This window comes from Amaranthus tricolor, chromosome 2 (genome assembly GCF_026212465.1).
Source record: "Amaranthus tricolor cultivar Red isolate AtriRed21 chromosome 2, ASM2621246v1, whole genome shotgun sequence".
Taxonomy (NCBI): Eukaryota; Viridiplantae; Streptophyta; class Magnoliopsida; order Caryophyllales; family Amaranthaceae; genus Amaranthus; species Amaranthus tricolor.
In genome coordinates, this window is record NC_080048.1 from 13,419,868 (window position 1) to 13,438,870 (window position 19,003).

A 19,003-nucleotide genomic window follows, 5' to 3' on the forward strand; every position below is an offset into this window, starting at 1 on the left:
ATGCGATACAGCCGGACTCCCAACTTGGGGAATCAGATATGCATTTTTGTATCCAAAAACTCAATTTTAAATGTACTTAAAATTTCAACTTTGATTTATAAGTATGTTTTAAAGTTTCTAACTTAAAATTATTTTGATATTTAAAGGTTTTATTTATTTTTTACCGGTTAAATTTTTTCTAATTATTAATTTTAAATTGTCAATTATCTTCTCTCTACTAATTAATTTGATTTATACTCCATCTTTTAAAGGTTTTATATCTGTATGTCCTTGTCGTTGAAGTCATTAGAGAATGTCGTCAAATATTGTTGTATAATAGCGTATGCTGTGAAAATTATTGTATATTGTGAAAATTATTGTATGCTATGAAAATTATTCCATTTTAATTTTAGATTGCTAATAAATATGATTAAATTTGGTTTCATTTTAACCTCCATTTATGAATGATTTAACTTAAGAAATTTGGGAAATGAGAAAAACATGATTAAATTGCTAGAAATTAAACAAAACTTCAAGAAAAATCAAGCAAATATATTTTAAATTTGTCTGTAAGATAAATTAACCAGAGTTGTGAATGATTATTATAGAATGTTAACATTAAATGATTTAACATCATCAGTGATTTAGTCGTTGTAGGATGTTAAATTATAAATTTCTTAATTGTATATTGTTTTAGAAACCAGGTTAATTCATAAATTTTAATTGTTGTATTCAAAAATTTCACATTCATTGTTAATGAATTTGTGAATGACTTATGAAATTGTAGATGAAAGAGATAAACACGGTAAAAAATAGGGATTTCGTTCCATTTTAAACTACTTTTATTTTTGAAATATATCCATCGATTATTCTAGATAATGAATTACTATAACTCCTTAAAAGTTAAAATAACATGAAGTTGGAACCTTTAAAAAATATATCAAAATTTGGAATATTTAAAAGCGGAAAACTGAATGTTCATGCCTTTATAGTCTAATTTTCCATATTTTTTCGTTACAACAAAATCTAGGCTTGAGTGCTCTGTCACAAGGTTTTACAACATTTTTTGTTGATTTTATGAATTTTGCTATATCATTTTTCATAGTACAAATTCCTAATTGTTTAATTATTATCTACCTATTTATCTTATAGTGTCATCGCATGCACTCATTTCTCTCACTTGCGCATAAAACATCAATTTTCACTCTTAGGATAGCTCACAAATTCTATTTGCAGCAAAATTTATGGGACAAAGGAAGTACCTCTTACAATAAGTCATTGATGTAAATAATGATCATCATATTCACCATATAATTTCATTAAAAAATCTGATTGCATATACTCCCTCCATTTGTAAATGTTTGTCCATATTTTTGTAACAAGTAGTTTTAATGTATTTGTTCTTATTAGAATATTTGTCATTTTAAGGAAGAATTACTTGATTACACTCATCGGATTTAGAAAACCCTCATAGGATGGATTCCTTGAAATCACCAGATTTCAATCTTATTATACACTTTTGTGAATCTGATTAACAAGCCACTTAAGTGTTATCAGTAGTGAAATTAAACCCCTTTACTTTCAAATGTGGCAAATTAGCATCATATATTATTTATTGCGGAATTAAACCCAATTAATTTTTAGGAGGTTTTGTGAGAAATTATCTCTTTGAATGACGACCCTTACAAGCAAGGTTGTTAGGATCAAAATTCTATCTAGGATCGATGAAGGGTAGGATTGAAATCGGTAGAATCGAATCGTAGGATCATATCATCATCATCATAATCGTCTTACCAGTGTATCCCGCCCATAAACCTATGAGCAAAGTTTGGGAAGGGAAGGACGGCGACAACTCATACCCATAAAGGAGAGTGCGACCAATGAGTCTCTCAACTCGAAAAAGATCATGAGTAGTTCCTGTAAAGAATAAGACTGAGTGAAGTTGACACTAACTCCACAAGCCTGTATCTTATCCCCTAAACGTGATCGTTAAAAATTAAATAAAGACAAATGAAAAGCATAAAAATGAAAATAAAATAAATATAAAAACTAAAATAAAATAAAAATAGAATAAAAGTAAATAAAAGTAACTAAAAGTAAATAAATAAATGAAAAAAATAAAAATATATAAAAGAAAATAAATGAAATAAATAAATAAATAAATAAAATAAATGAAAAAGAGAGAGAAGAGAGGGTAGGGTTTTTAGCTATCTAGGTTTTTATATATTTGGTTTAATCCAATTTGACTTAGAATTTGTTTTTTTGCTTAGATCAGACTGAAAATCCTGAATGATGAATTAGTAAGACCTGTAGCCTTGATCAGATATAACTAGTTCAGTACGGTTTAGGTCGTCTCAACCAGTTCTAGTCAGGTCCGCTGGTCCGATTTTATTTCGCACACCCTTATTTACAACATACTTTCTATTAATAAATATATAATTGAAAGCACAGCAACATTTTTTAAAGAAAAATATGTCAAGAAATAATAATTGTGTTTAATTTCACAATAAAAATAAATAAAAAGCTAATTTACATCAATTAAAAGAAGTTAAGGAGTTTAATTTCACAATTATCAAAAGTTATGGGTTTAATTAACTACATTCGTTTTTACGCTTTATTTTATACTGTGAAGTTGCATCCCTTCCATTTTTAAACCTTACTATTAATTTTCTCTTTCTTAAATGAAAACTCCATTGTTATGATTTTTTGCTTCCATTTGTCGCCTTTTGAATATAAGGGGGCGTTTGGTTCGCACAAGGGAATCGGAATGGAATGAGGAAAGAAAATGAAGGAGAAAGGAATGGATTCCCCTAATTTAGCCTAATCGTTTGGTTGTGTTCAGGAAACGGAATGAACTGTTCATTGATTCCCTTTGTGACTGTTTGGTTCAAGTTGGATTAATTGATTCCCTTTCAACAGAGATTAGGAACAACCCAGAAAAGGAACAAAACAATGGCGAAGAACTTCAATTCATCGAACAACAAAACGATGTTCATCAATGGCGGTACAGAAATCTATGTAGAACAACCCAGAAATCCAATTCATCCTACAAATCCAGAGATTATAGGAACAAAAATCTGAATGGCGGTACAGAGATTACAAAATCCAAAACGATGCAAGTTCATTCACTCGAACAGAGAATACAACAATGGCGGCAACAAGAACAATGGCGGTAGCTAGAACAAGAACGCAACAGAAACGAAATTACAACAAGAATCAAAAACGCAGGCTTTCATCAATGGCAGTACAACACAGATTCAACAAGAACACGAAGAAGAATGGCGGCAGCAAAATCGAGATATTCCCTTTGTAACAATCAACACGATACAGTGAGAAATCTAAAAAGGAGAAAGAAGAAAAAGGAAGACTCAACTGTTAATGGAAGATTTAGGGATCTAGTGTTAATGGAGGAAAGAGAAAGAGGAGAAGAAGTGGAGTAAGATTAGGGATTTGGGGAGAGAGTTGAAGGGGAGAGCAAGTGAAGGACGCGCAGCAGCAGCAGCAGGAGGAAGGACGCAGCAACAATTTTGTTGAGGAAGGAGGCGCGAGGAAGGAGAAAAATGACAGTAGAGTTGCTGAATGGGGGAGGGAATGGAATGGGAAAGTGAAGGGGGAGGTGGGAAATGAGGTTTACCTCATTTGGATAAACCTAAAACTGAAATGGGGGAAAGGAAATCATTGAAAATGGGAACCAAACAACATCAAAGGGAATGGGGTATTTCCATTACCTTTCCCTTTCCTTAAGACCCCCAACCAAACGCCCCCTAAATTTATAATTACCATAAAACTCTTACTGTAGTAAATAACGAGTAGAGGTTGAACCTAAAGAAAACGTTTGAACTAAGTTTTATCTTTATTAAATGCCTACTAGTGAATTAAACAAAACTAAGAAATAATAAGAGAATTATTTGTCCTGGAATTAAGATTTTAGAATAACAATGATAAATAAATAGAAAAATGGGTATTTCGACAACTAGTTCTATAATTAAATGCGCATCAAGTTGGTAGGATTAATAAACTCAATAACTATTAAGTTGAAGGATAAATTACTCTTATCTTTTCTCAAGTTATTTTCTCATTTCTTCCTCAAATAACTACTATTATTATATTAAGATTTCCACCCTAACTCACCTATTATTATTAATTAATCGCAGTTAACACAGAGAGTTCAATTAGCTAGAATTGAGAATTGAAACCTCCTGAACTCTGATAGAAATTGTGGAATAAGGCTTTGACCGTAACACGTACTCTCGCTTAGGGTCCTAAATAATGCCATTGCGCTAGACTAGTGCTTTTTGCCCAGGTGTTGCCCGTATTTTGACCTACAATGGTGAAGTGGCACGTTCAATTCCATCGGGTAAGCCCCGGTGACAAAAAAAATAGAGTTGATATTCCCTTACAACACTGATTTTGGACGTTTTTTGTCTTTTACAAAATTATTCCCTTTCTTGTTGTTCTCTATATTTGTTTGTCAATTACTCATGGCTTATCACTATCCTGAGTTCCTTATTCATAACTTTAAAATACAATTCTTAAATGATGATACTTCATACTTTTTGTCTTTAATATTTTAATTATTTCCTTACACCACTCAATATCGGTTATCTTAAGCATCACAATTTTTTAGTTCATGGTTCAATGTTTCTTTTAATTTTTCTCATATTTCACATGTAACACCCCCATAATTAGGCCTAACTTTTTTTTAAAAAAAACACATTTGTAAGAAAAACAAATTTTTAAGAAAAAATTTTAACCAAAACCTACTTATGGAGCATTACTTAGAAATAAGTGAATAAAATAATTTTATACACCCTTCATTCTTTTTTGATCTTTCACTTTGGGTTTTACACATATATTAAGGAAGATAGAATCTTTGGGTTATAGTGGCTATTATTTTAATTAAATAGTAGTGTTAACTAATGATTGTATTGAAAGTATGAGAGAGAAAATAATTATAAATAAAAGAAAAGAGGTACATTAAAAAAAAAGGGGGGGGGGGGGTTTAAGGGGTAAAAGTTGGATAAAAACTTTCTAAAAAGTAGAAAGTATTCTACAGTGGAAGAACTTTTGAAATTACCCGTTATAGTAATGTGGAAGATCAAAAAAGAACGGAGGAAGTACTATTTAACAGCTAAACAATTCTTACAACTAAATGTGAAATTTTAACTGACATATGACAACTAATAAAAACTAATTTTCTAGGTGAACTTCACTCCACGATCCCCACGCGATCAATAACCTGCAAAAATAAAAATGCAAGAAAAATAAGGGAAAAAGTCTCAAAATCAGGAAATTGAGTAATTTCAACTCCATACCGTAAAACAATTAAATTTTGAAAATAATTTAAGAAAATCAAATATAAATAATTGAGTTGAAAATTATTTTTAAAAATGTATATTGAGTTAAAAATCAATTTGTATAAAAAATATAAATTGTTAGACATACTTAGTCTAATTTCTACTCTTTACCCACATTCATTAGACATATATTGATATATATATATATATATATATATATATATATATATATATATATATATATATATATATATATATATATATATATATATATATATATATGTATATATATATATATATATGTATATATATATATATATATATATATATATATATATACATATATATATATATATATACATATATATATATATATATATACATATATATATATATATATACATATATATATATATATATATATATATATATATATATATATATATATATATATACATATATATATATATATATATATATACATATATATATATATATATATATATATATATATATATATATATATATATATATATATATATATATATATATATATATACATATATATATATATACATATATATATATATATATATATATATACATATATATATATATATATATATATATACATATATATATATATATACATATATATATATATACATATATATATATATATATATATATATATATATATATATATATATATACATATATATATATATATATATATATATATATATATATATATATACATATATATATATATACATATATATATATATACATATATATATATATATATATATATACATATATATATATATATATACATATATATATATATATATATATATATATATATATATATATATATATATATATATATATATAGTCTTATCTTTGTAATCATATATACTTAATAAAAAAATAAAAAGGGGAATACAATCCTCTCATATTTTTCTTCTCAATTTTCTTCTATTTTCAGAAATTCAACCTTGTTCTTGAAATCAAGATGTTCAAATCAACATGGTATCAGATGTAAAGGTTCTCATTGCATACCTAGATTATCTCTCAATCAATTCATTTCAGTTTCGATTGTTTCAAATCGTTTCGTCAATCTAGGTTTTCTGTTCTTCTTAACTCTATCTTCGCCAACGAAAATCAATTGATTTGTTCATTCGCAAAACCCTAATCAAGATTCTGGTTTGTTCTTTCTTTATCTTCTGCTTTCACGCTGCTATAATTGATTCAATTGTTCGTTTGCAATGACAAATCAAGATCCTAGTTTGAGTTTTCTTGACCATTCCGATCCTCTATTTCTCCATCCTGCTGACCATCCTGGTTTATTGTTGGTCTCCAAACCATTTAATGGTTCGAATTTTGGTTCATGGAAGAAATCTATGTCAATCGCCTTATCAGCAAAGAACAAATTGATCTTTATCAGTTCCAATTCTCAGCCTAGTGTCACTGATCTGAAGTTTCCTCAGTGGAAGAGATGCAATGATATGGTCACCTCCTGGATTTTAAACGTCTTATCTCAAGACATAGCTGAGAGTGTTCTTTATTCGGATTCCGCCTACGACATCTGGAAAGAACTTGAAAATCGCTATGGTCAAGCGAATGGTGCCAAGCTATTTCAATTAGAGAAAGATATACGGTTATCAGGCCAAGGTACGAATGATATTGCTGGATATTTCACTAAATTGAAGAAAAATTGGGATGAGTTAAACACTTTATCTTCTCTACCTATTTGTTCTTGTGGTGCTGCTCAAGCTTGCAAAAATTTAATGAAGACCAACGTCTTATTCAATTTCTTATGGGTCTCAACAGTGATTACAATCACATTAGAGGTAATATCCTCATGATGAAACCCTTACCTTCTATTAGTCAAGCTTATGCATTATTATCTCAAGAAGAAAAACAAAGAGAAGTTCATGCTTCATCACAATTCATCAATGAATCAGCCTCAATGTATGCATCAAATCATACTCAGATTCATCCGCAAAATTTCCAGCATAATCAAAGTCAGAAGCAAAAATTGGATGGCAAAAGACTCATATGTACTCACTGTAAGAAATTAGGGCACCTTGCAAATAAATGCTACAGAATTGTAAGGTTTCCCAAGGATTTTAAGTTTACTAAAAATAAGAGATTTTCTGGCAATGCTATGTACCAGCAACTCAATGAAGCTTCACAGCCTGAAGAAATTTTCCAGCACAATGGACATCTGAATGATTCTCCAGCTTTACAAACCTGGAATTCTACCAATAATCCTCTAAATATATCTCAAACTCAGTTCAATCAATTAATGGCTATGATGAGTAATCTACAAACCAATAATAAACCTAATCCTCCATCTGGCGATCATAATACTCATTCTTATTCTGCAGAACATACTGGTCAAGCATTTACAGCCACTAATTTTTCTGGTATAACAGCCTTTTCTCCTCATTTTTTTCTGGAAATTGCATTTCTCATAATGGTTGGTCAGCTGTTGATTATACTTGGATCATTGATACTGGTGCTGGTGATCATATGTGTCATAATGCCAATCTGTTCACACAAACACACATCCTTCCCCAAGCATATCATATTACTTTACCAAATGGTCATGTTGTTCATGTGCATAAAGTAGGTTCTGTACACATTCACCCTGATATCATTCTTCATAATGTTCTTCATGTTCCTCAATTCAAGTATAACTTGCTTTCAATAGGCAAATTATGCACTCAGACTTCTTCTTTTGCCCTTTTCACTAATTCTAAATGTTATTTTCAGGGCCCCTTAATGAAGAGGCCTCTGGAACTTGGTGAAATGCACTCATGGCTGTATCTTCTACAACATTTTCCTATTTCTCACACTTCGAAAGATTACAAATCCACTGTATCTCATCCAATCAATACTTACAGAGATTCTACTCAATTAGACAAACTTTGTAATCTAGCTGATTTTTTTTCTACAAATAACTGTAATCTCAAATCTTCCATCCTAGATAATAGACCTAAAACTGTTGATACTCCTATCTCTACTCTTTCTTTGAATACAGCTTTATGTAATTCTGTTAAACATAATGAAAATGGTAATATTTGGCATCAACGATTGGGTCACTCGCCCTTATACAAGCTCCAACAGCTTTCATTTTTTCCTAATAACTCAATTGATATTATTAAATGTTGTAACATTTGTCCACAAGCTAGACAACACATGTTACCCTTCTCTCTAAGCCAAACACAATCTTCACATCTTTTTGAACTTGTTCATGTTGATGTTTGGGGACCTTATCACACAGCCACTCATGGAGGATATCAATATTTTCTCACAATAGTTGAGGATTTTAGTAGAGCTACTTGGACTCACCTTCTCACAACTAAAAGTAATGCTTTTTCCCTTCTACAAACCTTCACTGAAATGATTTCCAGTCAATTCAATGCTAAAATCAAAACTTTCAGATCTGACAATGCTCTTGAACTAGGATCCAGCAGAGCTGCCACTTCTTTTTTCCATTCTAAAGGCATTCTTCACCAAACTAGTACTCGTACACTCCTCAACAAAATGGCATAGTTGAAAGAAAACATCGCCATTTGTTAGAAGTAGCTAGGGCTCTTTTCATTCAATCTAAGCTACCTATCATTTTTTAGGGTGACTGCATTCTCACAGCTACATATCTTATCAATAGGTATCCAATGAAAATTCTTCACAATAAATCACCTTTTGAAATCTTATTTGGCCATCCTCCCTCTTATTCTCACCTTCGGTCTTTTGGATGTTTATGTTATGTATCAACTCTTAGACAAGGACGTGACAAATTTCAACCACGAGCTTCACCTTGCATTTTTATAGGATATCCTCTAGGTAAGAAAGCTTATAAACTCTATAATATTGATACAAAGAAAGTCCAAATATCCAGAGATGTTGTTTTTCATGAATCATTGTTTCCCTCTCTTAAACACAGCAATTCTTTTCTTCCCTTTGCCAATGACACACCATTTGATTTTCCTTATTCTTCATCTACATCCACTGAGTCTGTCCCTCTTCATTATACTATCAGTAACTCCCTTTCACATCCCTCCACATATCATTCTTCACCAACTGCTCTCTCTCCTTCACATCCCACTCAAGTCCCTGTTCTCAGAAGGTCAGTTAGAACAACACGTCAACCACCCTACTTATATGACTATATTTGCAGTAATGTTCTATTGCATTCTTCAGTCTCTGATATTGATTGCATTCATAATTGTCCTCACACACTAACCTCATCTTTTCTATCCCCAATCATCTATGTTGTTTTACTAATTCAACACTTAATAATTCTTTGCATCCCCCTACTACTGAGATACATGAACCTACAAATTATGAGGAGGCTGTTGCCATACCTGCTTGGCAGGATGCTATGCACCAAGAATATTCTGCTCTTGAAGCTAATGACACATGGGTAGAGGCTGCATTACCTAAGGGCAAAAAGCCTATTTCAAGTAAATGGGTCTACAAGATCAAAAAACGTGCTGATGGTACTATAGAACGATACAAGAGCAGATTGGTTATCAAAGGTTGTACTCAAAAAGCTGGAATAGATTATACTGAAACTTTCTCTCCCGTTGTTAAGATGACCACCATACGAAGTCTCATTGCTACTGCAGTAAAAATGAATTGGCCAATGCATCAATTAGACGTCAATAATGCGTTCTTACATGGGGATTTGCACGAAGATATTTACATGAAACCTCCTCCTAGCTTCACTCTTTCTGATCCTACAAAAGTTCTAAAGTTAAAGAAGTCCTTATATGGCCTCAAACAAGCCTCTAGACAATGGCATGCAAAGCTTTCTACAGCATTAAAATCAAAAGGATATATTCAATCCAAGAATGACTACTCTCTTTTTTATAAATCCATGGGCAAGCACATTATCTTTGTAGCAATATATGTTGATGATATTTTACTGACTGACAATCATTTGGAAGAAATACATAATCTAAAAACTTTTTTGCACTCTACTTTCAAGATAAAGGATTTGGGATCCCTACATTATTTTCTTGGCATTGAAATATTAAAGGTTTCTCATGGTGTGATCATGACACAGAGAACATTTGCAGCAAACCTATTAAAAGAATTTAATCATCTCACAGCTCCTCCTGCTCAATGCCCTTTGGAAGCTAGACTCCAATTAAGACATGACTCTGGCAAGCCCATTATAGATCCTACCATATACAGAAAATTGGTTGGCAAATTGAATTACTTAACCAATACAAGACCAGATCTTCCATACGCTGTACAATTTTTGAGTCAATTCTTGCAAGATCCTCGAGAACCTCATTGGCAAGCTGCTTTGCATACCTTAAGATATTTAAGGCAGGATTATACTAAAGGTATCCTTCTCAATGCATCTTCCGATATGAAACTTGAAGCATATTGTGATTCAGATTGGGCCTCTTGTCCCAACACCAGGAGATCAGTCAGTGGGTATTTCATTCTTCTCGGTGGCAGTCCCATTTCATGGAAAAGCAAGAAGCAAACTACAGTTTCTTTAAGCTCTGCAGAGGCTGAATATAGATCAATGAGGCGGGTTACAGCTGAACTTGCATGGCTTACCAGGTTATTACATGAGTTTACTATACCTACTGTTGTTCCTGTGCCTCTCAAATGTGATAACCAGGCTGCTATCTACATTGCCAAGAACCCAGTCGATCACGAGCGCACTAAACATATTGCCCTGGATTGCCATTTTGTGCGGGAAAAATTGCAAGATGGCTTGATAAGTTTGTCCTACATTCCCACAAAACAACAGCTGGCTGACATTTTCACCAAAAGCCTCTCTGGGCCTGATCATCATCTACTGGTTTCCAAGTTGGGGATGTCATCACCCTCCAACTTGCGGGGGGGGGGGGGGGGGGGGGGGGGGGGGGGGTGTTAGACATACTTAGTCTAATTTCTACTCTTTACCTACATTCATTAGACACATATTGATATATATATATATATATATATATATATATATATATATATATATATATATATATATATATATATATATATATATATATGTATAGTCTTATCTTTGTAATCATATATACTTAATAAAAAAATAAAAAGGGGAATATAATCCTCTCCTATTTTTCTTCTCAATTTTCTTCTATTTTCAGAAATTCAACCTTGTTCTTGAAATCAAGATGTTTAAATCAACATAAATTCACATAAACCAATTAATTAATTTGATATTTAATAATAACAAACACATACTCAATTATTAATTTTAGGAAACGAGAACGCCAATAGGCCAAGACTTTACCCCAATACCTACTTCATCAAGAGGTCGTCACTAAATAATTCTATGCCAACAGAGTAGTCTTAGGTAACCCTAGTGTGCACAACTCTCCTAATTGGATTACAACAAATAAAGGGAAGATCAAAAATAGCATCAAGTATCAAAAATAAAAATATATGTCGGCAACTATGCTAACCAAACAGGGTAACCTGATCAAAAAAATGTTAAAAAAGTTGTTGAAAATAAATTCTGATTTTTTTAATTATTAAGAATTCTTTATGTAAATTTTCAAAGTATTTCTCTTATATTACATCAATTTTTAGTTTACTTTTTTTTTGAATTACCTACTATAGCAGGTCATGAGGTTACCCAAGTTTACTCTAAGCAAATACCCCATAAAATTGGTATGATTTATGGTTAATCAATAGGTGGAATTATTTTAGAAAAATCATAAAAATGTTGGATTATTCTAGGTAATTTTTCCTATTATAAATTCAACATGTAACAAAATAGTAGCAAATATAATTTGAGAATTAAATATATAAAGTATAATATCATATAAAATCACACATCCCATTTAACAAAATAGTAGCAAATATAATTTGAGAATTAAATATACTAACGGGATCACCCAAATTGAATACCCAAATTTTTGCCTTATAAATACACTTTTACTCTTTTGCTCATTTTCTTTGTCAAACATCTTCATCCAAGCTAAAATCCCCTTAGTAAACTTCATCATCATTAAAACTGTAACACCCCGTTATTTTATCGGGCTTTTTAAAAAAATATTATTAAATTAAGAATATTATATAGATAATTATAAGAAATAAAGTAAATTAAATTTTTTTTAAAAATGTAATTAACGGTAACGTGTTTTATGACGTACGTTGTTATCGCGTAGTGTTTTCTTTTCCGTTTTAATAAAAAAAAATAATTAAATAATTAATTAATTAAAAAAATAATAAAATTTGTGGGTAATTGAGGGGGTGACCGGTTGGGAATGTGTAGGGGAGGAGTCTTGTAACTCCTCTCATAAGTGTGTATCATGGCACATTTAACTAATTTTTCTTTAATTTTTTTATTCCTTATAATCAAACTTTTGATTTTCTTTTTTCTTCATTCTTCCTAACATTTGCAAGTGAGAAAAAAATCAGAAAAAATTCCTCTTCTTTACTCCTTTCATTCGGCCACATCAAGAACTTTTTTTTTTCAAGGTGCAATTTGGGTGTTTGGGTGTTTCAATCCAACCTAGTACGTTTGATTGAAACAAAAATTCTATTTATAAAGTTGAATTGTTTCTTATAAATTTTATTTATAAAATTTTTTATATTGGAGTTTTTGTGTTGATTAAAAAAAAAATGTGTTTATATTCAAGTTTTGTCATATGAAATTTTTGGTTCTTTTATAACATAGTTCTTTATGTATATGATGATATCCTATGACGTTTTATGAGGATTGTGTATTTTTATAATTTTATGTATATAAGTATATATAAACATATAAATATATATGTATGATTTAATTCTTTTCTATTGTAAAAAGGACTTTAACTTATGAGGAATTATATATATATATATATATATATATATATATATATATATATATATATATATATATATATATATATATATGTATATATATATATATATATATATATATATGTATGTATATATATATATATATATATATATATATATATATATATATATATATATATATATATATATATATATATAATATATATATATATGTATATATATATATATATATATATATATATATATATATATATATATATATATATATATATATATATATATTCATGTGTTTTTGGGGTGCGTTTTGTTATCGTTTTGTTCGTCGGTATCGCATAGGGTTGTTAAACGCTAAAATCTATTAAAAATAGTAAATGGGTGTTAAAAATTGTGATATTTGGTACGCAACATAATTGGCGACTTCCGGACGTGATGGTGAAGTCGGATTTTTCGTTTGAATTTTCGAATCTGTCCAAAAAGGCCAGAAAACTTTCTGGTTGTATTTTTGAATTTGGAAATTATTACGATTAACGTTTAATTAATTAAAATTATATATGAAGCCTTGTCATGCCTTGGTAGTGTAGAATATCCTTGTTGTGGAAACACGTACTAATACGTGATTTTTGTATCTGTGTGGTGTCTAGGACCTCGATTTATAAGAGGGTGAAATTCCTGTCGTGTTGAACTTCGATTTGTTTGCAGCGCTTCGAGGTACACACTTAGACTATAATTCTATAATTGGTTGTGCAAAGTGGTGTTGTTTCATCTTAGTTGTGGCATTGTAAATCACTTAATGCTTAGACACCTCAAATAATTTGAAAGAAGTTAAACTTGGAAATTGAGGATTGATGTACTTGTTACTGTTTGGGTTAATACTTTGGTTTGGATTATTACAGTTATTGTTCCCATGGCAGCTTTAGATCAATACGGTCACCATGGAGGTATGCATACTTTACCTCTGATGACCCGCAAAGGACGGGCAACATCTTAGGTCGGTGGTTGCCTTGGGATTAGCCCTCCCATGTGTATTCTTCCAAAAGAATTTGATTTTTTTTTGCTTGAACGACCCGAACAGGATGGGCTAAGTTACAAGCTGGAGTTAAGTTAGTGATGAATGAATTAGAGCTTTTGCATGCTAGGGTGAACACATTGCTTGTATTCAACCTGATTAATATTTTGTATGAAGTCTCTGATGTGTATTGACTTGGTTTTCTTTTCGGTTTCGTTTATTTTTCTTTTGTTTTACCTAGAGGCCAATAGGCTCTCGAGTTGTATGTTTGGAACTTCCACTGACTTATCTCTATCGTTTTGGTATTGTTTTCTGCTTTTATTTTATTTCTTTATCGATGGAACGTTGACGATCATAGAGGAGATACTTCCCTAGTGTCCGCTGTGTGAACCGGAGTTCATATTTTCATATGATCTTTCGAGTCACTTTACCCTGGACCGTTACAAAACCATAAGAATTATGCTTAAAACAATCAAAACCACTCAAAATCAACATGAATAACCAAAATTGGTATAGTAGCATAAATCTTCAAAATAAGCACGAAATTACTAACAACGGCCATTAAGGAGTATAAAATGATAAATAAGTGCAAATAATTGTGCTTATCATAAAATCTCATTCAATGTTTTTGAAACTTGGCCCTGTAACAGAGGTATGCTAGGGAAAGGTGTCTAAATGCTTTTTTTTTTTTTTTCATCTTGCATTCTATACTTGTATGTAGACCTGGGAAAATTTGATCCGACCCGAAAATGAACCCGGGACCCGACCCGACAAAACCCGAACCCGACCGACCCGAAAGCGACTTAATCCGAAACATGACCGACCCGATAATTACCCGACCGAAAATGACCCGACCGGAAACCGACCTGTTTTGACAGATATAATATCAATTTTTAGAGTAATTTCAATGTTAGAATTCATTTCAAATAAAATTTTAGTTTTCAAAGTATCTCAACATATTGAGTATATCACTTGAACCCTAAAACTCATCAACAGATCTCAAAAAACACGTATTTAACGTCTTTTTAGCCATCGTAATTATTTTTCTTTAAAAACTGGATGTTATAATCATCTTAATTGAATACATGTATCTTGTTAAATCAGTCAAATGAGTTTTTAATTCTTCTACATTTCAGTAAGCAAATCAATATAATTTATACGAACGTTTCGCACGTTTGAATGAGCTTTTCAAAAAACGAATGTCGCTACCCTAAATTATAAAACGCGTATCTTATAAGACGAAATAAGTACTTAGTTAGTTGTATATCTTTCCAACATGAAAATTGTGAAGATAATTTTAACGTCATTTTTATCTAACGTTACAATTATAATAAACAAAATAACTTTTATAAAGCGCGTATCTTACAAGTCTTTCAAAATAAGTATTAATTCCCCTATTTTTCTTGCACTTAAATGAACCTGACATACCAACTATTTTTTGAAAATCGTACATGTAATTTCTCTAATGATTTTTTTTAGACATTTTAATGATTTTTTTTTATGTTGTATTAGTCGATTGGATATTCTAATGTTTTATGGTAACCCGTTGGGTCAATCCGAACCGACCCGAAACCCAGAGTGATCCGACCTGAAACTGACCTGATCCGAAACTGACCCGACCCGAAAATGACCCGACCGAAATTGATCCGACCCAAAACCCGACCGACCGACCGTTTTCCCAGGTCTACTTGTATGGTACGCTCATGAATAACTTATTAGTTGATTCTATATTTATGTGGGTAAATAGATACATTATTTTAAGATATTTTCAAGATATTTTCAATTACGTGTAATAATTAATTGGAACTTTTTATCATTGATTTATACTTTATTAATAATATATTAGTTAACATCTTGTTATTATATTGCAATAAATTTGTTCAGGTTATCAAAACATGTGGTTCTAAAGCTACTTCATGATCTGAGGATCAAGCTGGAAAGATTTAGTTAGCACATCTACTAAATTGGTAGTTCTGCGCCAAAATATAGCACTAGCTGTAGTAATAACAACATTTTGACAACTAAATGCAGAAAGTGCAACTTGAGTTATACTAATATTGGCCTCAAAATGAATGAGTTATTCCAATAAATAAAAATAATATACATAATTATTACACTAATAATCTTTCTGCAATTTACCAATGGGTTCATTCCATTAGTACACAGTTTGAGCCTTAAATTACGATCTTTATCCCGTGTAGTTACGTCTCTATCTTTCTCGATGGCTACACTTTCCTTTATGGGTATAAGTTGTCGCCGTCCTTCCCTCCCTAGACCCTGTCCATAGTTTCTCTATGAGCGGGATACACTGGGTAGAATGATGATGATGATGATCCTCAAATATCTTATGCAACCTATTAATAGTCTTTCACTCTAGAGAATCAACTGGATGTGTAAGCAAGTGACCTTTCTTCACCCTATCAGATGCCAACTTAAATTAGACGCATCTTTCTCTATAGAAAACAAGCTCTTGAATCTAGGTATTATTGGAAGATACTACAATACCTTAGCCGGGGGCCCTTTAGCATTTCGAGCCCCTTTACGCTTGTAACGTGATAACCCACACCTAGGAAACTCATCTAAGTTTTCATTTTCATTATGATACAATACACAATTATTCAGACACGCATGAATCTTATAGTACTCTAAGCTGAAAGGACACATGAGCTTTTGGCATAATATGTTGACTTTAGAAGTTCATTTCTATCAGAAAACATCTCACCTAATGCTTCTAATAACATTGTGAAACTAGTGTCACTCCAATCGAACTTTGACTTAACATTGAAGATTGTCAACACGACTGTTAGTTTGGTGAACTTTGTACATCCAGGGTACAAAGGCTTTTGAGATGCCTCTATTAACAAGTCAAAAACACGAGGATGTTTTCCCGACTCATCCTCGACCCCCTCCATCATCTCATCATCTCATACCCATCAACACGATCTACATCTTCATTGACATCCTTATCAAAAAAATTTTCTTCGCAAACTTCCTCCTTACCATGCCAAACCAAAACATGATATTGAGGCATAACCCACATCGAAGTATGCGCTCCCTAAGGATGTCAATACTATTTACCTTTGATACATTGCCATACTTGATACATGGGCATTAAAAACCAATTCCCCCGTCCTGACTTGATCTTCGACGACAATACTATACAATTGTAATACCCCATCAACATAACCAAGTCTAATACACATTTATCAAAGAAACTAATACAACACTACAAATTCCCTCGTGCTCAGCTGAATATAACATCCTTGAACTTTAATCAACATCGCTAACCCATCTTTCCCGACCAGTTCTGATCTGTAAACTAGCTAAAAGTTGGAAACAACAAAGGGTCAGATTAAACTGAATGAGAAGTAACAATCCAAAACAACAAAACACAGTAATTTCCCAACAAAGGTTTAAAAGCAACATTAGTTTTCTAGATCTATGTGCGCACAAGGAGTCTAGTTTGAGAGGTGACCCATAGCTCTAAGGCTATGTCGCTCTCGGGTGAAGCTAGTCAATATCTGAATGACAATTCGCCTCAAAAACAGGGAGTAGGGAACAATGTTCCTCAACTCCGTCAATGACCAGCTCGCAAGCCCGATCCATTGACCATATCATAATATCAACATAAGCAGTCAACAACAACATTTATCTCAAAATTTTCACTTACAAAGGAGCTTTAGTGAAAAGTTTATTTTTCAAGAATGTAGTCTGGCCAGACCCCCTTTTTTTAGGGACTGTTATTACTCACCAAGAACGCTTCAAGAAGCTAAGTCTGGTTCTCCGCGATCACTAAAAGGGTTCCTCGATGATGTCGCCTCCTAAAGCATAACAAATATAACATCACAACAAAGCATATGATACTACAAACTAGGTTCATATAGCTCATCGCGTCTCCTCCTATGGCCGCATCTTAGTTCCAACTTCTATTCCAATATTTCTAATTTCAAAGATTGCACAAGTTCTAACTCCAACCCCCAATATCATCAAAATATTTATAACCATGCTTTAGACTAGCTTATATTCTTGTAAAGATCATACGTCTCCACAACTCCCTTTGTATTTCCAATTCAACCACTTCTATGTTCTTCTAACTCAAAACCAAGAATATTTAAAAGAATCCAAGAGACCACAAACACGAATGACAAACTATCTAATTAGAAAATACAACTAATTCATCCAATCAACTAATGATTTCCACACAAACTCTAAATTCTTTCAAAACCATCCAATATTTCAACATTTTCCCATTACCATAATTTTCTAAACTAATATCATGATTTCCAACAATATATCCCAAGGTCTTCATTTTCACTATTCTAGTCTCTACTACAAGGTCCTTACCTTCCAATTGATCAACATATCCAAGAACGCTAACTAATCAAAACCAAGTCATTAAAGTAGTCTCCTACAAAAATTATAATCCACACCTAATTTCTCATCATCACATAACTTACTATTAACACATTTCCCATAAATTTCTCAATTAAGCACTCATCTAATTTACTCATAAAAATTTTCAAGATTCATCAAAATTTAGGGCTTAATACATGGTAAGGGAATATGCAAGTGAAAGTATTCCAATGAAACCAACCTCATATAACATAAACGTTGAGAAAGAAGAGAAAAAAATCAAGAAAGGTTTACCTTCTAGTTCAATGGTCAACAAGGAACACAACAAAACAGGATTCAAAATTTGATGTTTGTCTTGAATTTCGATGCTTAAACAAACAAGACCAATTCCACTTATTTTTCCCCATTTCGGCTGAACAAAGACTTGGGAAAGGAAAGGGTTCAATTGCTATCTTGCTGATTTCTACTTCAATGGAATAAAATCCTACAAAGATGTTAATGTTACATGAAATTCCAACCAAAGATGGCTAGGGTTCAAATCTTGAGAAGAAAATCAGAATAA

At 31.6% G+C, this 19,003-nt stretch overlaps 1 protein-coding gene across 1 annotated transcript; it reads left to right on the forward strand.

Annotated features, from left to right (window-relative positions):
• The first annotated feature begins 6,547 nt into the window (after positions 1-6,547).
• Positions 6,548-7,147, forward strand: LOC130805546 (uncharacterized). Its single transcript, XM_057670323.1, has one exon. It carries the CDS (start codon positions 6,548-6,550, stop codon positions 7,145-7,147), a length of 600 nt encoding a protein of 199 aa, XP_057526306.1.
• Positions 7,148-19,003: the final 11,856 nt, after the last annotated feature.